Source organism: Hoplias malabaricus, chromosome 5 (assembly GCF_029633855.1).
Source record: "Hoplias malabaricus isolate fHopMal1 chromosome 5, fHopMal1.hap1, whole genome shotgun sequence".
NCBI lineage: Eukaryota > Metazoa > Chordata > Actinopteri > Characiformes > Erythrinidae > Hoplias > Hoplias malabaricus.
In genome coordinates, this window is record NC_089804.1 from 55,321,307 (window position 1) to 55,342,081 (window position 20,775).

At 43.3% G+C, this 20,775-nt stretch overlaps 1 protein-coding gene across 1 annotated transcript in view; it reads right to left on the bottom strand.

The window, feature by feature from the left end:
* Window positions 1-774: 774 nt before the first annotated feature.
* The window catches only part of nup210 (nucleoporin 210), a 52,716-nt gene continuing 32,715 nt past the window's right edge, over window positions 775-20,775 (bottom strand). Inside the window, exons 22-40 of the mRNA XM_066671593.1 lie at window positions 20,345-20,472; window positions 20,091-20,226; window positions 19,698-19,760; window positions 18,096-18,275; window positions 17,428-17,508; window positions 17,179-17,310; window positions 15,283-15,441; window positions 13,580-13,671; window positions 13,091-13,265; window positions 12,767-12,942; window positions 9,832-10,052; window positions 9,503-9,639; window positions 7,623-7,737; window positions 7,222-7,368; window positions 4,982-5,232; window positions 4,694-4,898; window positions 4,376-4,489; window positions 3,715-3,789; window positions 775-2,475 (exon numbers count right to left, since the gene is read on the bottom strand). Coding sequence (XP_066527690.1) covers window positions 2,378-2,475; window positions 3,715-3,789; window positions 4,376-4,489; window positions 4,694-4,898; window positions 4,982-5,232; window positions 7,222-7,368; window positions 7,623-7,737; window positions 9,503-9,639; window positions 9,832-10,052; window positions 12,767-12,942; window positions 13,091-13,265; window positions 13,580-13,671; window positions 15,283-15,441; window positions 17,179-17,310; window positions 17,428-17,508; window positions 18,096-18,275; window positions 19,698-19,760; window positions 20,091-20,226; window positions 20,345-20,472 — 2,685 coding nt within the window. The 3' untranslated portion in view covers window positions 775-2,377. The remainder of the gene's footprint in view (window positions 2,476-3,714; window positions 3,790-4,375; window positions 4,490-4,693; window positions 4,899-4,981; window positions 5,233-7,221; window positions 7,369-7,622; window positions 7,738-9,502; window positions 9,640-9,831; window positions 10,053-12,766; window positions 12,943-13,090; window positions 13,266-13,579; window positions 13,672-15,282; window positions 15,442-17,178; window positions 17,311-17,427; window positions 17,509-18,095; window positions 18,276-19,697; window positions 19,761-20,090; window positions 20,227-20,344; window positions 20,473-20,775) is intronic.

A 20,775-nucleotide genomic window follows, 5' to 3' on the forward strand; every position in this document is an offset into this window, starting at 1 on the left:
TAGTGCTCTACAATGTAAAGACGACTAGAAGAATTTTTAAAAAGGTGCTTCAAATGTAAAAACCCTTTTTGCAACTGAAGTAATATCTACATTACATTCGTATTTATTTTTAAGCAACTAATAATGACATCTTTCATAAGACTGAAGCCACAAAGGGGAAAAAAGGGGTCTTCACTCCATCAGAAACAAGTCTTTTCTCCTTGGAGAAACTCAAGTCACTCTGGAGTATCACACACATTCAGCACACAGCGGGAGCCGAGTTCTTGTGGTGGGAAATGCTCCGCGAGCTTTAGGCACGGAGCAGCACCTGTGGAGTGTGAGCAGGAGATACAGCAAAACCTCCGGGACGTTAGCGGCTCTGATTACACATGTGCTCAACTGTACTTTATCAAGTGTCTTTACTGGGGAGTTGGGAAGATAAAGTCAGTGTAAAATCTGGGACAAATGTTGCGGGTGTTTGTGTTCACACACACACACACACACACACACACACACACACACACACACACACACACATAAAATCAGAAATGTTCCTGGGTTACTGTTCATGTGTGAAAGGGGCCCTTGACTCCACAATCCCAATCTTATTTGGCTCTAGAGCAGGTCAGGCATTTAGTGCAAAGTCAGCCATGGTGATTTATCCCATCAAAAATATATTTATTACATTTAAAGATTAGCTGACCAAGCAAAATAAAATCCTGCACCGTCAGAGTCAGGACTGAAGGCAGAAAAACTCAACTGCAGTATTTTTAAAAATGACATTTATTCAGCAAAGACAAGGCAAACAAATGTTACAAAAACAAATGCCGTATTATATATTTATAAACTTCAGGGAAGGCAGGTTGTAATCTGATATGTACACTCCAACATCAAACTCTTCCAAGAGAAAAGCAAAATCCCTTAAAACATAAACTTCCATAAAACTCACACTGGAAAAATGGGAGTGACACACAGGTTCGAGACATCATTAAGAACAGAAAATGAAACAAATGCCAAAATACGATTCCTCATTTTAAACGCCGCTGCAGTCTTACGGGCCACAAAATCACTTCATGGCTCCTGATCCCTGCTCTCTGAGGTATACAGGGGTACATAAACAAAAATAAACTCTCAATTCACACTTACAAAGAACCAATAATGTCCAGGTTTACCTTCAGAGCTTCTATAATAATGAATTCAGTCTGTAGCATCAGCTTTAAGCTTATGATAATCACAATAATCAACAGAAAAAGATTTTCGCAGTTTGCTTATTAACTTCTTAAATTATGTTCACATCAGTCGCGGTGAAGAGCTGCACAAGATTCACTCAGAAAACAGACCGTAAGGCATTTCTGATCTTCAACATACAACAGTAGAAAATATCACAGATTCAACAGACTGGCCAACATTTATCTGCATTTTCACAACCTTCGCAGTTAGGACGGATTCAGTGGTGAAACTATTCACAAAATACACACCGTGCGACCAAACGCTTGTAGACAGCTGCGTATCTTCTCTAACGGACGGTATCAACGGGGAGTCTAACTTTCTAGAAAGGGTTAACACTAGATTCTGGAACATTGTGGTGGAGATTTGATTGTATTCAGCCACAAAAACAATAGTGAGGTCAGCTGCAGCTCATTCTAAAGAGACGGGATAGAGCTCCCTCACTCTAGAGAAGATCGTTCCACTAACTCCAGGGGGGGATGGGATATTGAACTCATCAAAACAGGTGTCTACGAATGTCTGGGTACAGAGTGTGATGAGCTACTGTAGGTCAGATTAGCAGTGGTTACGCTGGCAAGCACCTGTGCTTCATCATAAGGTTTATCCTGAGTTTTAAATCATTCACATGTACAATCCACTATAATATAATGAGACAGAAGTATAAAACACGCAAAGCAATGCTATTATAAATAATCACTTAGTTTTACAAAGCAAAAAAAGGGTTAAACCTTTACTAAACAGGGGGTTGTCATAAAGGCTACATACAGCTGCTTAAGTCTTTCATTACAACTGACATAAACCTACATAACATCTTATTCCAACAAGAATATAAATGAACTAAAGTAGATGTAAATATCACTAACATTTGTAGGTTGTAGGTTGATGTCAGCGGTCAAAAATGTCTTCTGCAGGTGTCCTGTAGCCTTATAAACAGCGACCTGCACTAAAGTGGTAATGAAAACCGCAATCATTGGTAATACAACGCATTTGTTCAGAAACACAACACACATTTTTGCATAAGCATTGACATAGTTCAGATTTGCAGTGCAACTACAACACACTGGAGTTGTAATTCGGGAAGTTATTACCGTGTCCACACAAACAAATACCTTCCACATCCTCACACAGAAGGCACTTCTGAAAGACGGATTGTCTGTTTTCGGTCGGATTTTCACCGCGAGTTGTAGTCTGGAGAATACAGGCGCAGTGTGGGGCTGCCCTTCATGTCCGAGGCCATCGTGTGGTTAAAGTGGCTCGAAGCCGGAGAGGCTAAAGTCAGAAGTGGATCAGAAAACAGCCGTAAAGTTATAAACGATGAGCAGCAGCAAAAAACATGCATCTCAACAGTGGCAACTTTACAAGAGAAGGCTTTTAATGCAAAGTTAATACAAAGAGATTTAATTTCAAGTCAGGTGTGTTTCAATTTGTCTGTATTTTTCATGAGGAGTTGGTGTGTTCTCCCTGTGTCTGCGTGGGTTTCCTCCGGGTGACTGACTGTGAGGAGTGTGGTGTGTTCTCCCTGTGTCCGCGTGGGTTTCCTCCGGGTGACTGTCTGTGAGGAGTGTGGTGTGTTCTCCCTGTGTCCGCGTGGGTTTCCTCCGGGTGACTGTGAGGAGTGTGGTGTGTTCTCCCCGTGTCTGCATGGGTTTCCTCCGGGTGACTGACTGTGAGGAGTGTGGTGTGTTCTCTCTGTGTCTGCGTGGGTTTCCTCCGGGTGACTGACTGTGAGGAGTGTGGTGTGTTCTCTCTGTGTCTGCGTGGGTTTCCTCCGGGTGACTGTCTGTGAGGAGTGTGGTGTGTTCTCCCTGTGTCCGCATGGGTTTCCTCCGGGTGCTCCGGTTTCCTCCCACAGTCCAAAAACACACGTTGCAGGTGGATTGGCGACTCAAAAGTGTCCGTAGGTGTGAGTGTGTGAGTGAGTGTGTTGCCCTGTGAAGGACTGGCGCCCCCTCCAGGGTGTATTCCCGCCTTGCGCCCAATGATTCCAGGTAGGCTCTGGACCCACCGCGACCCTGAACTGGATAAGGGTTACAGATAATGAATGAATGAATGTATTTTTCATACAATGTTAATATTAAGGGCAGATGTGTTCAGATTTGGCACTGGTTTGCTTTTCCCAAACTAGGGATAGGCGTGTTTGGTTCACAAATGGCGTCTTTAATGTATTTATACTTTTGAACAATTCACTAGTAGGACCACTGATTTTTTTACAAAGGATTATTAAAAACATTACTATGGTTTAATTGTTCTTAATTGTACTGGAATATTCTCCACATTAGATCTCACCAATTCAGTTTACAGGGGGGAAAAATAAGGCCAACATTTATTTAAGCTGCTTTGTGAAATTCAGGGTCATAGCGACAAAAATAGCCAACCCCTGCGGTATTCTATTTTCTTGGCAAGAAAAACAAATGGCCTTAAATATTTCTGCAAGGAAGGACTGAATTCACTAGGAACTAATATATAAAACCAAAGCCAAACAAAACGTAAACACATCTCGGGCTGTACCTGGTGAAGACGGAGACTTCTGGATAAAGGCGGGGTGAAGTGCCTGCTCTCTCGGTGAGAAAAGTGCATGACAGACTGAAATGAAAAGAAAAGAATAAGCACTATTTCGGCTTGGCGTTAAACCAAGAGTGATACAGTGATTTTTAGAACAGATAAAGAATGATTAGTTGGGAAAAATAAAAAAAATCTTATTCTCAGTCACACTGTTTATTAACCAGGCAAAATACACATTAATCATCGTCATAATTTTATAAAATTAACTGTAAACGTAACCATATTTGGCCAATGGCCATTTAGTAAGTTTTGAGGACGTATTTTGGGAAATTTCACTTAGCATCTTAGCAACTCCAGCTTCTAAACTACAGACGTAGCATTTCCACAACAAACATTTCATCTAATTATTAAATAAAAATCACATTTATTACTGCCAATTCTAATTCTAACACAATATCTATTTCATTAATGTCAGGCTACAGACAATTCTCTGAAAAACACTAATAAAGGACCATTTTTAAATGACTATATTTAAGAAAACTACAGTTGTGTGTGGTTAAACGTGTATACCCAATATTATATATTTATACTGAATTCCAAGTGCAGCACTTACAACTTTACTCTTTACGCTGCTTCCCTACAAAAGGAATATAATTAGGGCACTTACCAATAACGATAACAGCTGTACCAGCCAGAAGAGCAAAGAGAGTGAAGAACATCACCTGGTAGGAGTCTACAAACTGCTGGAGAATCCCAGCTCCCTCACTTCCAACAGCACTGACTGTAGAGCAGAGCAGAGGACCGTTCACATTAGTTTATGACCAGATTTCATCACGGAACCTCTGGTCAGTAGCATCACAAACCCCTCTGTGAGGTTCAATTTAAAATCTAACCTCTGTGTCATTGGTAGAGAATACGTTGCTACTGTTTATCTTCCATTTCCCTAAACATGTTCAGCTGTGAGAAAGAAAGAAACCCGTCAAACCTTTCATCGGCGTGCTCATATCTGCCACGTTTAAGACCGTGATGGGAATGTGCAGCACTTGGCCAGTGGAGGCGCTGGTCACTGACACCGAGGCTGAAGATGCTCCCTGAGGGTTGACCAGGCTCACTGTGTATCTGACGTAGCTCGGATAATTTCTGGAGACTTCCTTTTCCTGAACCACGATGGAGGGGGAGCTAGACCTCACCTAAACATAACAGAGAAAGAGTCAAAGGTGGCATACACTCTATCACCTACAAGAGCAAATGTCAGAGGAGATAGAGGAGTTACCTCCAGGTGCTGGAGAGCTGCTAACGCCCCGTACACAGTGAGGTCAGCAGAGCTGTGCTGGCTGCTGAGGATGATGTCCATCTGGTCGGCGTAGAAGCCTGGGTTCACGGGCAGCTGAGCGGTCACCTGCTCTCCAGAGAAATGACTGCCTTCCACAGTGGCTCGGACCACCACATTCGTCATGGACATGCTCAGAACTTTAATCTGCTGCTCCGTCATCGGCCCAAGGGTCAGCACACAGCTGTAGAAGCCTGGAGCACAAGGGAGGGATATTTGAGATGTTTTAGAGACGTTAGTTATGTTACAGAGTCACTTACAGTGGTCTGCGAATCTCAATCAAGCAACGAAATGAGTGTGATCTTATTTAAAATTAAGTGGCCAACCCATTGCATATTAAATCGGCCCCTACTGCCTCTGAAGCTTCGGCTCACAACGCTTTCCCCAAAGATCATTCAGGAATTTAAAATGGGCTGCAGTCGACTGGTTAAGCCCCTGTGCGATTTGCCACTTTGATAAGCAAATGCAGCACAAAAGCACTCCCCAACACAATTAGCTCTTCTGCAATCAGGCGGCTAATCCGCGGAGGGCTTTGTTCGACTCTGCTACTTCATATGACGCCTGAAATTCATGAGCATTTATTTTCAAACAAATGCCACTCCCATTAAAGAACACATTCTATGTAGAGTTGCCAATTTACTAGGTACACATACCTTCACCCTACACTCATTGGACACTAGGTTACAACACCTAGCACACAAGTGCCGCACTTATCTGTATCTGCCTGACTACAGCTCCCCTTACCCTGTTTAACACTGGTAAAAGTTTCACTGCTGACCAGATGTATTGTGGGTAGTAGTCTAGGGGCTGCTGCAGTTGTAAACACATTAAGCTGCAAATTCATTCATTCATTCACTCATTATCTGTAACCCTTATCCAGTTCAGGGTCGCGGTGGGTCCAGAGCCTACCTGGAATCATTGGGCGCAAGGTGGGAATACACCCTGGAGGGGGCGCCAGTCCTTCACAGGGCAACACACACACACACACACATTTACTCACTCACACCTACGGACACTTTTGAGTCACCAATCCACCTGCAACGTGTGTTTTTGGACTGTCGGAGGAAACCGGAGCACCCGGAGGAAACCCACGTGGACACGGGGAGAACACACCACACTCCTCACAGTCACCCGAAGGAAACCCACGCAGACACAGAGAGAACACGCCACACTCCTCACAGACAGTCACCCGGAGGAAACCCACGCAGACACAGAGAGAACACGCCACACTCCTCACAGACAGTCACCCGGAGGAAACCCACGCAGACACAGAGAGAACACACCACACTCCTCAAAGACAGTCACCCGGAGGAAACCCACACAGACACAGAGAGAACACACCACACTCCTCACAGACAGTCACCCGGAGGAAACCCACGCAGACACAGAGAGAACACACCACACTCCTCACAGACAGTCACCCGGAGGAAACCCACGCAGACACAGAGAGAACACACCACACTCCTCAAAGACAGTCACCCGGAGGAAACCCACACAGACACAGAGAGAACACACCACACTCCTCACAGACAGTCACCCGGAGGAAACCCACGCAGACACAGAGAGAACACACCACACTCCTCACAGACAGTCACCCGGAGCAGGATTCGAACCCATAACCTCCAGGTCCCTGGAGCTGTGTGTCTGCGACACCTACCTCTGCTGCCCCACCGTGCCGCCCGCTAAGAATGTGCAAATTGCCAATCAAAAAATATTCAGCCACGACCAGCTCTGTGCTTAAAAACTGAACACTGAAAAGTCAAGATCACTACGAGGATAATAACTGCTTTAAATAAATAATGTGTGTTAAATACATCAATCCAGTGTGTGTGTGTGGATTGAGTGCTGCATGGAATGGCATCTGAGCATCTGTTGATTCTAAAGCAAGCATCCTTGTGTTTCTAAAAAGGCACTATGTTAAGTGCAACAATAAATAATATTATTAGCATTAATAACAAATTATTTGTATAGCATCTTTAAAATATATGGAAACTTGGATTATTTCAAACAGGAATGAATTGTATAAAATGTTATAGAACATTTGCTGAAACAGACTCGCTGTGTAATAAGTGTACACCGTGTTTATCGACCGAAGATGAACCTCGTTAAACAGCCGATGAATGTAAATGTAAAGCAGAAAACCTCGTCCTAAGATATTCATGTCCAAATGGTGTGTCACGGACCCGTTGAGGTGTCGAAAGCGGTCTGTATCTGGTACACGTCCTGAGCGGAGAAGTGGACGGCGTCGCTGGTGAACTGGAGGTTGCAGTTGACGGAGGTTTCTGGGCGCAGTGAGCTGATGCTCTCCATTTGTGCAGAAGAGCAGGTTCCTACACAAAACAAGGAAGTAAAAACACTCACTAAACCTGAGCCTAGTTCAAAACTCAGGTCATTTATTTAAAGCTAAGGATCAGAGGAGGATCTCCACCAACAACTGGAACATGTTGAAGGTTGGGATTGGTTTTTAAAAAGTTAATTAAGCACAAAAAAAGTGAGACTGTCTTTGAAAAATAACCAAAAATCCTGCAAAGAAATCCAACAACGGCCCTAAAATCAAAAGCAATTTCACAAAAGAGTCTCATACCAATGAGGTTACTTCCTCGTTCTCTGGTGGTCAGCAGCACTCTGGTCTCTTTATCAGTTCTCGTTGCTCCTGAGGGAACCATGACTGCTGTCCTGGACACGCTGTTCACAACAACCTGCAAAACACATGGTTTATATTTATATCCAGGTCCTGCAAAGAAAACATGGCGTTTAGAGACTTAATACTTATAGAGATTAATAAATATACGAACTCAACTGTACTGAAATGCAGAGTTACAAGAAAGGCACAAGTACCATTCATTCATTCATTCATTCATTCATTATCTGTAAGCGTTTATCCAATTCAGGGTCGCGGTGGGGAATCATTGGGCGCAAGGCGGCAATACACCCTGGAGGGGGCGCCACTTACTCACACCTATGGACACTTTTGAGTCACCAATCCACCTGCAACGTGTTTTTTTTGGTTTTTTTTTGGACCGTGGGAGGAAACCCACGCAGACACAGGGAGAACACACCACACTCCTCACAGACAGTCACCCGGAGGAAACCCACACAGACACAGGGAGAACACACCACACTCCTCACAGACAGTCACCCGGAGGAAACCCACGCAGACACAGGGAGAACACACCACACTCCTCACAGACAGTCACCCGGAGGACACCCACGCAGACACAGGGAGAACACACCACACTCCTCACAGACAGTCACCCGGTGCGGGAATCGAACCCACAACCTCCAGGCCCCTGGAGCTGTGTGACTGCGACACTGCCTGCTGCGCCACCGTGCTGCCCCGGCACAAGTACCGAACCGGTTTAAACAGGGCACTAGTAATAAAGCCAAGTGCAATGAATCGCAGGAACATTTCAGGTACAGCTAGTACAAACCTCAATGGAATTAGCAATACTGCGTGTCCAAATGAGGACTGTAATAGAACAGTATAAAAAAGCCCTTTCATCATAAACACTGTCCTGTCATCTGCCTGAGGACCACAGTGGGAGTTATTTGAACAGTGAGCCCATAGCCTTGATTAATAAAAATCATTATGAGTGCTCCTTTCCATTTCAAACTGCGAAGAGACAACGATGAACGAATGAAAGGTAGTCAATGTAATGTTTCTCTGGAAATGGTGAGTTCTGGGAAATGCAGAGATTACGATGCGATGATAAAATCTCTCCACATGGTGTACACCCTGGTGCTCTGCTTGAGCTGAACTGTTTCAGATTTACTTCCTCACACCACTGCTCAACATTACACCCAGCAGACATGTCTACAACAGCTTAGCTTCCAAATGCATTTACTGTATTTAAACAGGGCTACTGCAATTTCAGAAATTCAACGTTTTTTAAAAATATTGTACAACACCAACAAGAAAAAGGCCTTAACACTGATGAGACTTTTATTTTAAATAGAACTGCTCACTGTTCACTTTTAACACAGCTCTAATGACCCACTGACGTCGAACACTATTGTAAACTCAGTGCAACTCCGTTCTTCTTGTTGTTGTGTACATACTGCTCTTTATTTATTCATTGCTCCTTGTTTGTTGTTTTGCTCTGTGGTCAACCAGAGGGGGTTTCCCTTTTAAGAGTTGGCTCCTGTCAAGGTTTTTCCTGCCGTTCTCGTTGGCGGTGCTTACTCAGGACTGGGGCCTGCTGCTTTGTAACATCACCAGTTAAAGCACTTTATAAACAAAACTGAATTGAAACACTACTTAATGCATTTAAACCAACTTCCTGAAAATCAGGACTGCCTCCAGGACCAGAGAGTTCTAGACATTAGTTTGGTGAATTCCCCTGTGAAGTTACAGAACATAGTGAAATCTAAATATTACAAAGAGTAGAGAGACAAAGAAATAAATCCAAGCAAATCTCATTAGAATTGTTGTTATCTGTATGTCATTCACAAGGCAGGCCGTACCTCTCTGTAAGTGCGCAGCTGGCCTGGAATCTCGTAATAAACAGTCACTGTGCCCACGTCTCTGGCTACAGCTGCACCGGTTTTGGGATGGATCTCCAGAACGGCGCTGGACGAAGAGCTCCATGTGCCAGAGAGACCTGCAATGATATGATTTTAAATGTACAATGTGCAAAAGGAAAGGCTGTCCAAAATATTAATAACACTATTAAATATTAATAATTATATTGCTTAATAGTTATAAGATAGATATAATGTTGAAACGGCTACTTTGGTCCAGAAAGACCATAGAAAGGAGTGTAGCTTTGCATTCAGACGGAAGAAGCCCTCACCTTCGTGGCTGAGGAGTTGTGTGGAGAAGCAGATGACGTCTCCAGTGACGAGGCTCTGGGCGTCTGGAGGGTTAATGGCGTGATGAACAGGAAGAGCCACGTAATCGGCCAAACCTGCGTGCTCCGTGTCCCACACGGCCAACAGAGTCAAACCCACGTTCAACGTCCGGACAGTCAGCGTCCCGTTAACAGAGCCTTTACCCACCTGTACCAAGTCATCTCTGGGTGAGTGAGAGAGAGAGAGAGAGAGAGAGAGAGAGAGAGAGAGAGAGAGAGAGAGAGAGAGAGAGAAAGAAAGACACAGAGAGAGAGAGAGAGAGAGAGACAAACAGAGAGACACAAATCGAGAGAGAGAGAAAAAGACACAGAGAGCGACAGAAAGAAACACAGAGAGAGAGAGAGAGACAAACAAAAAGAGAGAGAGAATGAGAAAGAGAGAGAGAGAAAGAGAAAAAGACACAGAGAGCGACAGAGAGACAAACAAAGAGAGACAGAGACCGAGAGAGAGAGAGAGAGAGAGAGACAAACAAAAAGAGAGAGAGAATGAGAAAGAGAGAGAGAGAAAGAGAAAAAGACACAGAGAGCGACAGAGAGAAACAGAGAGAGAGAGAGACACAAAGAGAGACAGAGACAGAGAGAGAGAGAGAGAAAGAGAAAAAGAGAGAGAATGATGCACAGGACAGACAGATTTACACGACAAATACCAAACTGAGAAGCTGCATGCATTTACTGTTAAACATGATCAGGATATGGGCAGATATTGACTATATTTATTGTGTATTATCACTTCCAAATTGTGAATTTCCTCATAGTTGATCATAGATAATTAAAAATATTTCATTACAAAGCACAAAGGCAATCAGACAACAGATAAAAAGGCTTAGAAACTCTGAAAAGTATGAAATATTTCCATAAATTAATAATGCATAAATATTCAACTCCTTCATTTCAACTTATGGTTCCGAATGGAATTTATAAAATAAATATTATTGTTATTATTAGGTATATGCGCCCAATGATGAAATAAGTTTTATTAATTTAAAGGAAAAGACACGCTTTTTTAATAGCATCTATATAAAAATAAATATAAGAAAACCCAACCCCAATATTCACCAACCCCTTAACCACTTCTCAACAAAAAGCAGCTAAAATAATCAATTTCCCAAAGGAGCATGAAGTCCAGACCCATCAGAGCCTCTGTCCTATTAACAACCAGACACTACAAGCCATCACTCAGCCACCGAGGCCCTCCAGGGACTCATCACAGTCAACGTTCTGTCTCCCCCCTCCCTCACACAACCCTGCGGCCCTCTCATTCTTATTTGTGCAACCTGCTCCTCCAATAGTCTGCCAGGAGGCTTCAGAGAACAAAGTAATAGACTCAATTTAACGTAGGGTTGTTTTAGGGACTCCCCAAGTCTCCAGCACTGTAATGCCTCCATCTCCTCATTTCTTGCTTTCCCATTAATTTAGCCTGGTCAGGTGGAAACGCTCCCATTCAGAGTGGAACTGAGCTGCTCAACAAATTACTCTCATGAATCTCAGCAAGAAATCTGGCTCCCAATAACCCACTGTCAATAGCTTATGCCTGCTGGAAAACAAGCACCTGGACGGAGAAATAAGAACAATTTTGTGTTAACGAAATGGAAAACAGACCCAGAGAGAGACAGAGAGAGACAGAGAGAGGGGTAGAGAGAGAGAGAAAGAGAGAGAGAGAGCGCCACAGAGAGAGGGGTAGAGAGAGAGAGAGAGAGCCATAGAGAGAGAGAGAGACCAAATGAAAGACAGAGAGAGAGAGAGAATGAAAGAGAGAGAGACACACACAGAGACAGAGAGAGAGACAGACACACACAGACAGAGAGAGAGAGCGAGAGACACACAAACAGAGAGAGACAGAGAGAGGGGTAGAGAGAGAGAGACAGACACAGACTGAGAGAGAGATGGAGAGAGAGAGACAGACACAGAGACAGAGAGAGAGAGAGACAGAGAGACAGAGAGAGGGGTAGAGAGAGAGAGACAGACACAGACAGAGACAGAGAGAGAGAGAGACAGACACAGAGAGAGAGAGAGACAGACAGACACAGAGACAGAGAGAGAGAGAGAGAGACAGACACAGAGACAGAGAGAGAGAGAGAGAGACAGACACAGAGACAGAGAGAGAGAGAGAGACAGACACAGAGACAGAGAGACACACAAACAGAGAGAGGGGTAGAGAGAGAGAGAGAGAGAGAGACAGAGAAAGACAGACACAGAGAGAGAGAGAGAGAGAGAGAGACCGAATGAAAGACAGAGAGAGAGAAAATTAAATCTCATTGCTATTGTACTTCACTCTAAAATAGAGACGCTGTCTATACACTATTTGAAGTCACAGGCTGCTTTAACCCAAACGCCTCTCTGATAGATCCATCCCACTGGTGCACATCTCATGCAGCTTGTGTTTGTCACCATCTAGTCCTTAACCAATTGTCTATTTCTGAACACAGAGCCGTACTTGTCTGGATATGTTTGGACAGTAGATCACTCCCAACCCATCAGAGACTCTAACGTGTCCGAATGGCCCATTACCGGCTGTGTACATAAGACAGAGGACTACCTTTCATTCATTCATTGTCTGTAAGCACTTATCCGGTTCAGGGTCATGGTGGGAACACACCCTGGGAGGTGGCTCCAGACCTTTGCAGGGCGACACACACTGACGGGCATGTTTGAGTCGCCGATCCACCTACCGACGTGTGTTTTTGGACCCTGGGAGATGGCGAGAACCCACCAAACTCCTCAGTTAGTCACCCAGAACCCACAACCCCAGGACCCTGGAGCTGTGACAAGAGACACTACCTGCGGCGCCGCCGTTCCCCCCAGAGGATTAGCTCTTTATCAATATTTACGCCTCGCAGATGAAAAAAATAGCAAGAAGCCAAGAAGAGTGGAGTTGTACCTGTTGGTGGAGAAGGTGAGGTGGGAGTTGTGGCTGTGTAAGGCTTCTCCAGTGCTGTCGTGGAAGTGAACAGTGAACGTGAGCACAGTGCCCAGGGGGATGGCAGATAACGCTTCCCTGTTAGCCGTGTGCAGGGCTGGACTGGTGCTCAATCTCAGGTACGACACAGTGACCACCTGCAAAAATGACACCACAATGAAGAGACTACACTTAAGCTCTTATATATAAGTGTTAATACAATAAACAATGTGTGTCTTTTAATCGATAAATAGTGCTGCCTTAGTCTCACTGTCCTAGCGCTTTACGCTGAACAGGAGTCATTACCTTCACAGCGAGGATGATGGTCTGGTTGACTCCAAAAGTCTCCTGGGAGGTGATCTGTATGGAGGCTGTGCCAGTCACGGAGCCTGAAGATAAATAGCCTTTGTCATCCACTTGGACGAGCGCAGATTTGTCTGGGCAGTCGAGCACCCGATATGACAGCGCGCCCTGGCCGTCTCTGATCACGAAGCAACAATAATATTATTGTAAAAACAGCATTAAATCGTTGTCTCACAAATCAAGTTAATTTTGAAGTGACGCAGGATTCGCTGGTGATTACACTGACTACATTAAAGGTTTAAATTAAATTACGCAGAAGGAGTAACACGTTTTAAATAAACAGATACATCTATTATATTAGAATAAAGAAATCATTAGCTATAGCTCATACCACACTGTAACGACACAGACAATAATAAACCGCGCCTACAATAAGGGCTGTGTGAAGTGTTCAGGGGTTTATTCTTGGCCTCTGCAGTGCATCATATTCACCTGTTTGTTTGAAGCTTTAACAAGGAGTTTGGGGACATCAGAATCTCCTCGGCTTGCACTTCTGGGTTCAGCAGCTGCAATTTCTCATAAACCTGTTTCAAACAGAAAAGAAAAGCATACGTTCACTTCAAGACGAGACAAATACCAGTTTCCCTTTATCTGAGACTGAGAGGTTTTTTATTTTAATTGCAATGTGTAAAGAGTGGAAATTTCAAGTCTCAAGTGCTACAATTTTAATTCTGTTCTACATTATCAAGAACAGGTAGTGTCACAGTCACACAGTTCCAGGGGCCTGGAGGTTGTGGGTTCGATTCCCACTCCTGGTGACTGTCAGTGAGGAGTGTGGTGTGCTTTCCCTGTGTCTGTGTGGGTTTCCTCCGGGTGACTGTCTGTGAGGAGTGTGGTGTGTTCTCCCTGTGTCTGTGTGGGTTTCCTCCGGGTGACTGTCTGTGAGGAGTGTGGTGTGTTCTCCCTGTGTCTGTGTGGGTTTCCTCCGGGTGACTGTCAGTGAGGAGTGTGGTGTGTTCTCCCTGTGTCTGTGTGGGTTTCCTCCGGGTGACTGTCTGTGAGGAGTGTGGTGTGTTCTCCCTGTGTCTGTGTGGGTTTCCTCCGGGTGACTGTCTGTGAGGAGTGTGGTGTGTTCTCCCTGTGTCTGCGTGGGTTTCCTCCGGGTGACTGTCTGTGAGGAGTGTGGTGTGTTCTCCCTGTGTCTGCGTGGGTTTCCTCCGGGTGACTGTCTGTGAGGAGTGTGGTGTGTTCTCCCTGTGTCTGCGTGGGTTTCCTCCGGGTGCTCCGGTTTCCTCCCACAGTCCAAAAACACACGTTGGTAGGTGGATTGCCGACTTGAAAGTGTCCGTAGGTGTGAGTGAATGTGTGTGTGTTGCCCTGTGAAGAACTGGCGCCCCCTCCAGGGTGTATTTCCACCTTGCGCCCAATGATTCCACTGGATAAGCGCTTACAGATAATGAATGAATTAATGAATTATCAAGAACAATTTCGGAAGTTTAATATGAGGACGTTTAAATCTTGGTTTAAAAAAAAACAAACAAAAAAAAAAAAACTTAAATCACAATACTAGTCACATAAATTGCCTTTAGGAAACTTTGCTCAGATTATTGCTTGTTTGCTATTACTCTCTGCTACTACGAACACTCTGCTATATGCTGTTTACTAGAGGATATGGATTACAAATGAATACTGTAGCGTCTATAAGATTTAGAACTGATTATGTGTAATATGGAACAACAGAAATATAAGGATCATAAATGGAAACTAAATTCTGAATCACAGCATTACAGATCACCATTTTTACTCTTTCATAGAGACCCTAGATAAGATTTGGCATTTTGGCTCCCCCTACAGTTGCAGAACGCAAGCCGTTTTTACAGCACTGTCTACCTACCCTCCTTCAAAGTTTACACAGTGCAGTCTCTGCAGTGCTGAGCCCAGAGAAGCAATGACAGAGGCTCTATTCTAACTATAACAGCTTGATGGAGAATCCCAATAATTTTGAAGTTGGAATTTTTATGTAAAAAATAAACATGTAGTGTTCCTTTAAACAGTGGCTTTCCTCCTTCACTCAGACAGTGAGAATGTTTATAACATATCCACCTCTGAATGATATACTGTATACTTCTAGAATTATCTTTCCTCTTGCACACTATTGTACAAAGTTCTCCCTTCATTAAGACAGAAACATTAACCTGTATCTGAATCTCGTCAGACAGCTCCACAGCGTTGCCCTCCAGGTGTCCGGCCTCAGGGGCTACAGCTCTCACCACAACCTTCAGACCTGTGCGACCCTTACTACGACCGATCACGTTCATGGCAAAGTTATGCTCAGCAGAGAGCTGGATGGAGGCCTGGAGGAGAAGAGGAGCTCAGGTTCAACAACAAGGTCAAATTAATGAACAAGAAATGTGCATTAATTACTGATAGGTGCCCTCTTCTATATCATTTCAACTGAGGAGCATTGCAAGTTGATCCAGGATTATAACACAGTTTACCATTATGCACAGCTTTTCAGACCCTAGGTTTCTCCTGCCATGGCAAAATAAAGAACAACTTTTGAGCAGAAACTTAGCAGATGCAATTAAGCGTGAGTAATTCTTAGAAGTGCTCTGACACCCCAACATCGTAAAACTGCAAAATCAGACAGAAAATCAACAGCTTTATTTCACTTTAACACCGTGAGAAAGATAAAAACAAAGTTCTGAAGTTAGACTTCCTCCTAGGACGTGCTCTATTGCCCAATAACCTGACAGTACAGAGTCATCCGAGCTGCTTTCACGGTAGACGCACAGATAACATTTATATCAACTTTCTTTACCTTCTGTTAGACGTTACAATATTCTAATTATAATCTTGAAATAAACAGAAGTGAGATTTCAATCAAGAAAAAAAGAGAAAGGACTTTATTGTAAAAAGTTAATGAGTGATTGTTTGTACACTGCTTTCTGTTCTGAGGAACACAGGTTTTACAGGGGAGAGTTTGAACTAACTGTTCATTTTTATTAATAGCATTAAATTAGGTTATGTGCACTTTCTTATACAAATCAACTATGAAAATGTCTAAAACTCAAAAACCATGTACCAAAACCACATTTCTCCTTCTGTTATACACACAAAACACTCCTGAGAAGTTAGGCCGAATAGGGTAGGTGCCCCAGTAAATAGAGTCTGATGACATCACTGGTGCCTACAGCAATACCCTTGTTTGTATTGAACATTTTCATATTATTTAAACATCACTGGTATTGTTTCATATACCGTATTTTCCGCACTATAAGGCGCACCTAAAAAACTCAAATTATCTCAAAAGCCGACAGTGTGCCTTATAATCCGGTGCGCCTTATATATGGACCAATATTGAGCCACAACAGGTCTCGCAACTACGGTAAGCAGCCGCCCACTTCATTTTCTTCCGCGCGGTTCATGCTGGATATATACCGGTATATATATTTCATTTCCATTTGTTTTTTATGTAAAGACCCCAAAATGGCTCCTATTAAGAGACTCAAGAAACTCAAGGCGATCAGTCACGCAGAAGAACACGTGAATAGAGCAGCAGCAAGAGAATTTAACATTAACGTTATTTTAATAAATATTATTATTATTGAATCGAGGAAAAGTCCCCCCCCCCCACTATGTGGGGTATATTAACATTGCACTACATGTTTTACCTTAATCTACGCTGGGTTGTAATCTATTAATAAAGTTGAACTGACCTATCTGACTGTTTTGTTGACATTCCCTTTAGCGCAGCTCCATCTAATTGATGCATAACGTAACCCCCAGCCTCTACTGTAGTGTCTATTGTATGCGCCTTATAATCCGGTGCGCCTTATAGTGCGGAAAATACAGTAAAAAAAAAAAAAAAAAAAATATATATATATATATATATATATATCTCCTTACTATACATTAAAAATATGATGTTAGGGTTTTAACATTTTATTAACATTTTAATTGATGCAACCAAACACTTGTGAACAATGTAAATGATCAAAATTCTCAGCACAGAGTCAAACTTATCGTGATGCTAATCAACAGCTACATTTTGCAAACTCAAAGCACTCAACGGCCTTGGGTTAACTCACCTCTGAGTGACGTGTGTGCACTTCCAGAATGTCTCTCTTAGTCACGGACCAGTGGAAAGTGAGCCCAGGCAAGGCATTACCGAAAGAGAAAGGTGTCTGGCTGCTGGTCAAACCCATCACATGCACTGGCATCTAAAGCAGGAGAGATAAAACAGGGGCGTATGAACTAATACATGCAGCTGTTTTATTGTATTCTCTGTGGGATGAAGGCATCTGTGCATCCGTAAGAGAGTGAATGCGACTCTTTACCACAGTGCCAGACTTCATTCTTGTGATGGGTGCTCGGATGCGGATGGCTTTCAGCTGGATGACCTCTACCTCCACTTGATCCTGTGAGACGGTAAAACGGTAGATACCAAACACTGGAGGATTAACAATGAAGCAGAGCTAACAATTCATAGATAAATGGATTACTTCATTTAAAAATGTAAATAAACTAAAAATTTTTATTGAATTAACTTTTTTTTTTTTTTTTAAAGCAACACGAGGTAAGATTTGGTCATTTTGCTCCTGGGCTCCTCTACAGTTGGAATTACATTGTAATACCCTGGAGCTGGGTAGCCCTGCCCGCCTCCAAAAGTTGCATAGTGCAGTTTCTGCAGTGGTGAGCCCACAACAGAAGTTCTATTTTAACTATTACTGGTCAGTGAAGCATCATAATTGTTTTGATGCAGTAAGTTTAAAGTAAATTAATACTAATTACTAATAAAAGCATACTTGTGTAGCATCTTCACTTGAGACAATTAATGGCACATTAATCAATGACTGGATTAATTATCAAAATAAAATGGAGATGGTTCGTTTAATAGAATAATCAACAGAAGCAGTTTTCTACAGAGCTATATAATGAAACAATTATTCTTTTTATTATTATTTTATTTATTTATTTTGAGGGAGACAGGGACGTGTGGAGTTACCTGTGACACCACTACAAGTTTTCCAGTCTCTGTGTCCACTGCTTGCACAACTCCGGTTACGGTCATGTTGCCGACGGCGATGCCGCGAACGAGACCCGTGCCGCTGATGGAGGCGATGTCGGCATTGCTCAGAGAGAAGAGGATGTTAGACTGGGGCTGTGGGCCTCCTTCAGATGTGATCTACATATAAAGAGCAAAACATAATGAGACAAATCAACACATTTTACCAAAGACTTTTAATCAACTATAAAAATAACGTTAAATAAAGTCTGCAGTAAAAGGTCTGTTGATGCATCCAGGGCAACAAAGAATTTCTGAATTTCAGTAAATAGGTACAGCCTTAAAGCTGTTAAGGACAGGGCAGAACAATTTGAGGACAAATTTAATTATGATTAAGATTCAAATTACAATTATTTTCTCGGAATTTACGTCCTGGCCTGTTTTTATATCCAAGACACAAGAAGATCTGGGAGAACACACCACGCACCTCACAGACATTCACCCGGAGGAAACCCTCACAGACACAGGGAGAACACACTCCTCACAGACAGTTACCGGAGGAAACCCACGCAGACACAGGGAGAACACACCAAACTCCTCACAGACAGTCACCCGGAGGAAACCCACGCAGACACAGGGAGAACACACCACACTCCTCACAGACAGTCACCCGGAGGAAACCCACGCAGACACAGGGAGAACACACCACACTCCTCACAGACAGTCACCCGGAGGTAACCCACACAGATACAGGGAGAACACACCACACTCCTCACAGACATTCACCCGGAGGAAACTCACAGACACAGGGAGAACACACTCCTCACAGACAGTCACCCGGAGGAAACCCACGCAGACACACACAGGGAGAACACACCACTCTCCTCACAGACAGTCACCCGGAGGAAACCCTCACAGACACAGGGAGAACACACTCCTCACAGACAGTTACCGGAGGAAACCCACGCAGACACAGGGAGAACACACCAAACTCCTCACAGACAGTCACCCAGAGGAAACCCACGCAGACACAGGGAGAACACACCACACTCCTCACAGACAGTCACCCGGAGGAAACCCACGCAGACACAGGGAGAACACACCACACTCCTCACAGACAGTCACCCGGAGGTAACCCACACAGACACAGGGAGAACACACCACACTCCTCACAGACAGTCACCAGGAGGAAACCCACACAAAAACAGGGAGAACACACCACACTCCTCACAGACATTCACCCGGAGGAAACTCACAGACACAGGGAGAACACACTCCTCACAGACAGTCACCCAGAGGAAACCCACGCAGACACACACAGGGAGAACACACCACTCTCCTCACAGACAGTCACCCGGAGGTAACCCACACAGACACAGAGAGAACAGGGATTGAACATAGGACCCCAAGACCCTGAAAATGTGTAGCAGAGACACTTCCTGCAGTGTCACCCTATTCTTCTTAATGTAGATCTAAATACACATCTATTGCATTTAACTGCACTCTCTTTTCTGTATAATACAATATATTTTGAACCCTAATTAACCACATGAAAAACACTGTGCTGTAGGGAAACCCCTCCACAAAAAAGCAAACAATTACCTGCATCACTGCACCTATAATCAGAGTGACTTTTCTTGGAAGTAGCCTGAAAGGTGGAAAAACCTAGAAGACAAAGAGAACAAAAACAACTCATTTATTTTCTGATACATTGCTATTACATAAAATACCAAATATAAAAACATACAAGGTTTAAAAGAGAATACGTTCAATATTTCGGCATAATCCGCTTGCTAAGAAATAAACATAAAAGACATGGTTTAACGGGATAATGTTTGTATATTTAAAAATAATACAGTTGTGGATAGTAAATGAGATGGTTAGATTTGTTTGATGAACGTTGTAATTGAGACCCATATTCTAACCAGAGTCTGTAGATTGCATGAATCCGTTCACATCTTAAAGATTAAAATAACGCTGCGAGAAAAGCCTTACTTCTATCTGCTGTGGTGCAGACGTAATCCTTCTTCCATTCTTGTCCACCACCGCCGCAGACACACTCGTTTGGCCTATGGTGAGGCCTTTAACCTGGAACGTAGCAGTGTCCTTCTCAGAGTGCTCCAACAGAGGTCTAACAAAAGAGAATCACCATTTACAAATAACAGTGTTGCTTTTTCATAAAAAAAAAATAAAAAATTGAACAAACTGAGCAGCAGTCTGCACATGTCTGGAAAAATGTTTTTACTCACAGCAAAGAAATAATAGATGATGCAGCCTTTAGTTTGAGATTCATTTGGGAGAAATACTTGGCAAGGAAGGGCTTCTTGTTGTCGTCCAAAACCCTAACATATGCCTTGACAGACTTTCCAATCTCCACCTGAAATAAAGCAATACATCTCTAAGATCCCTGTAGACGACAACAAAGACACCGTAATAAAGGCCAATGAATGATTCATGTTTCTCTTGCATTCCTGTCAGCCTTGGACCCAGTGAAGTGCTGAACAATGCATCAGTTTGTAATCAATACTGCAAGACTGACTTGTGAAATACATGCCACAAGCAAGACAGCAATATGCACTGATACTTAGAAATCACACAGACCATTTTTGCAGCTTGATTTTTATATACAGACTGGGGAGTGGCTGCAAAATAACTCCTTCACACCCACACTTTCATTTTC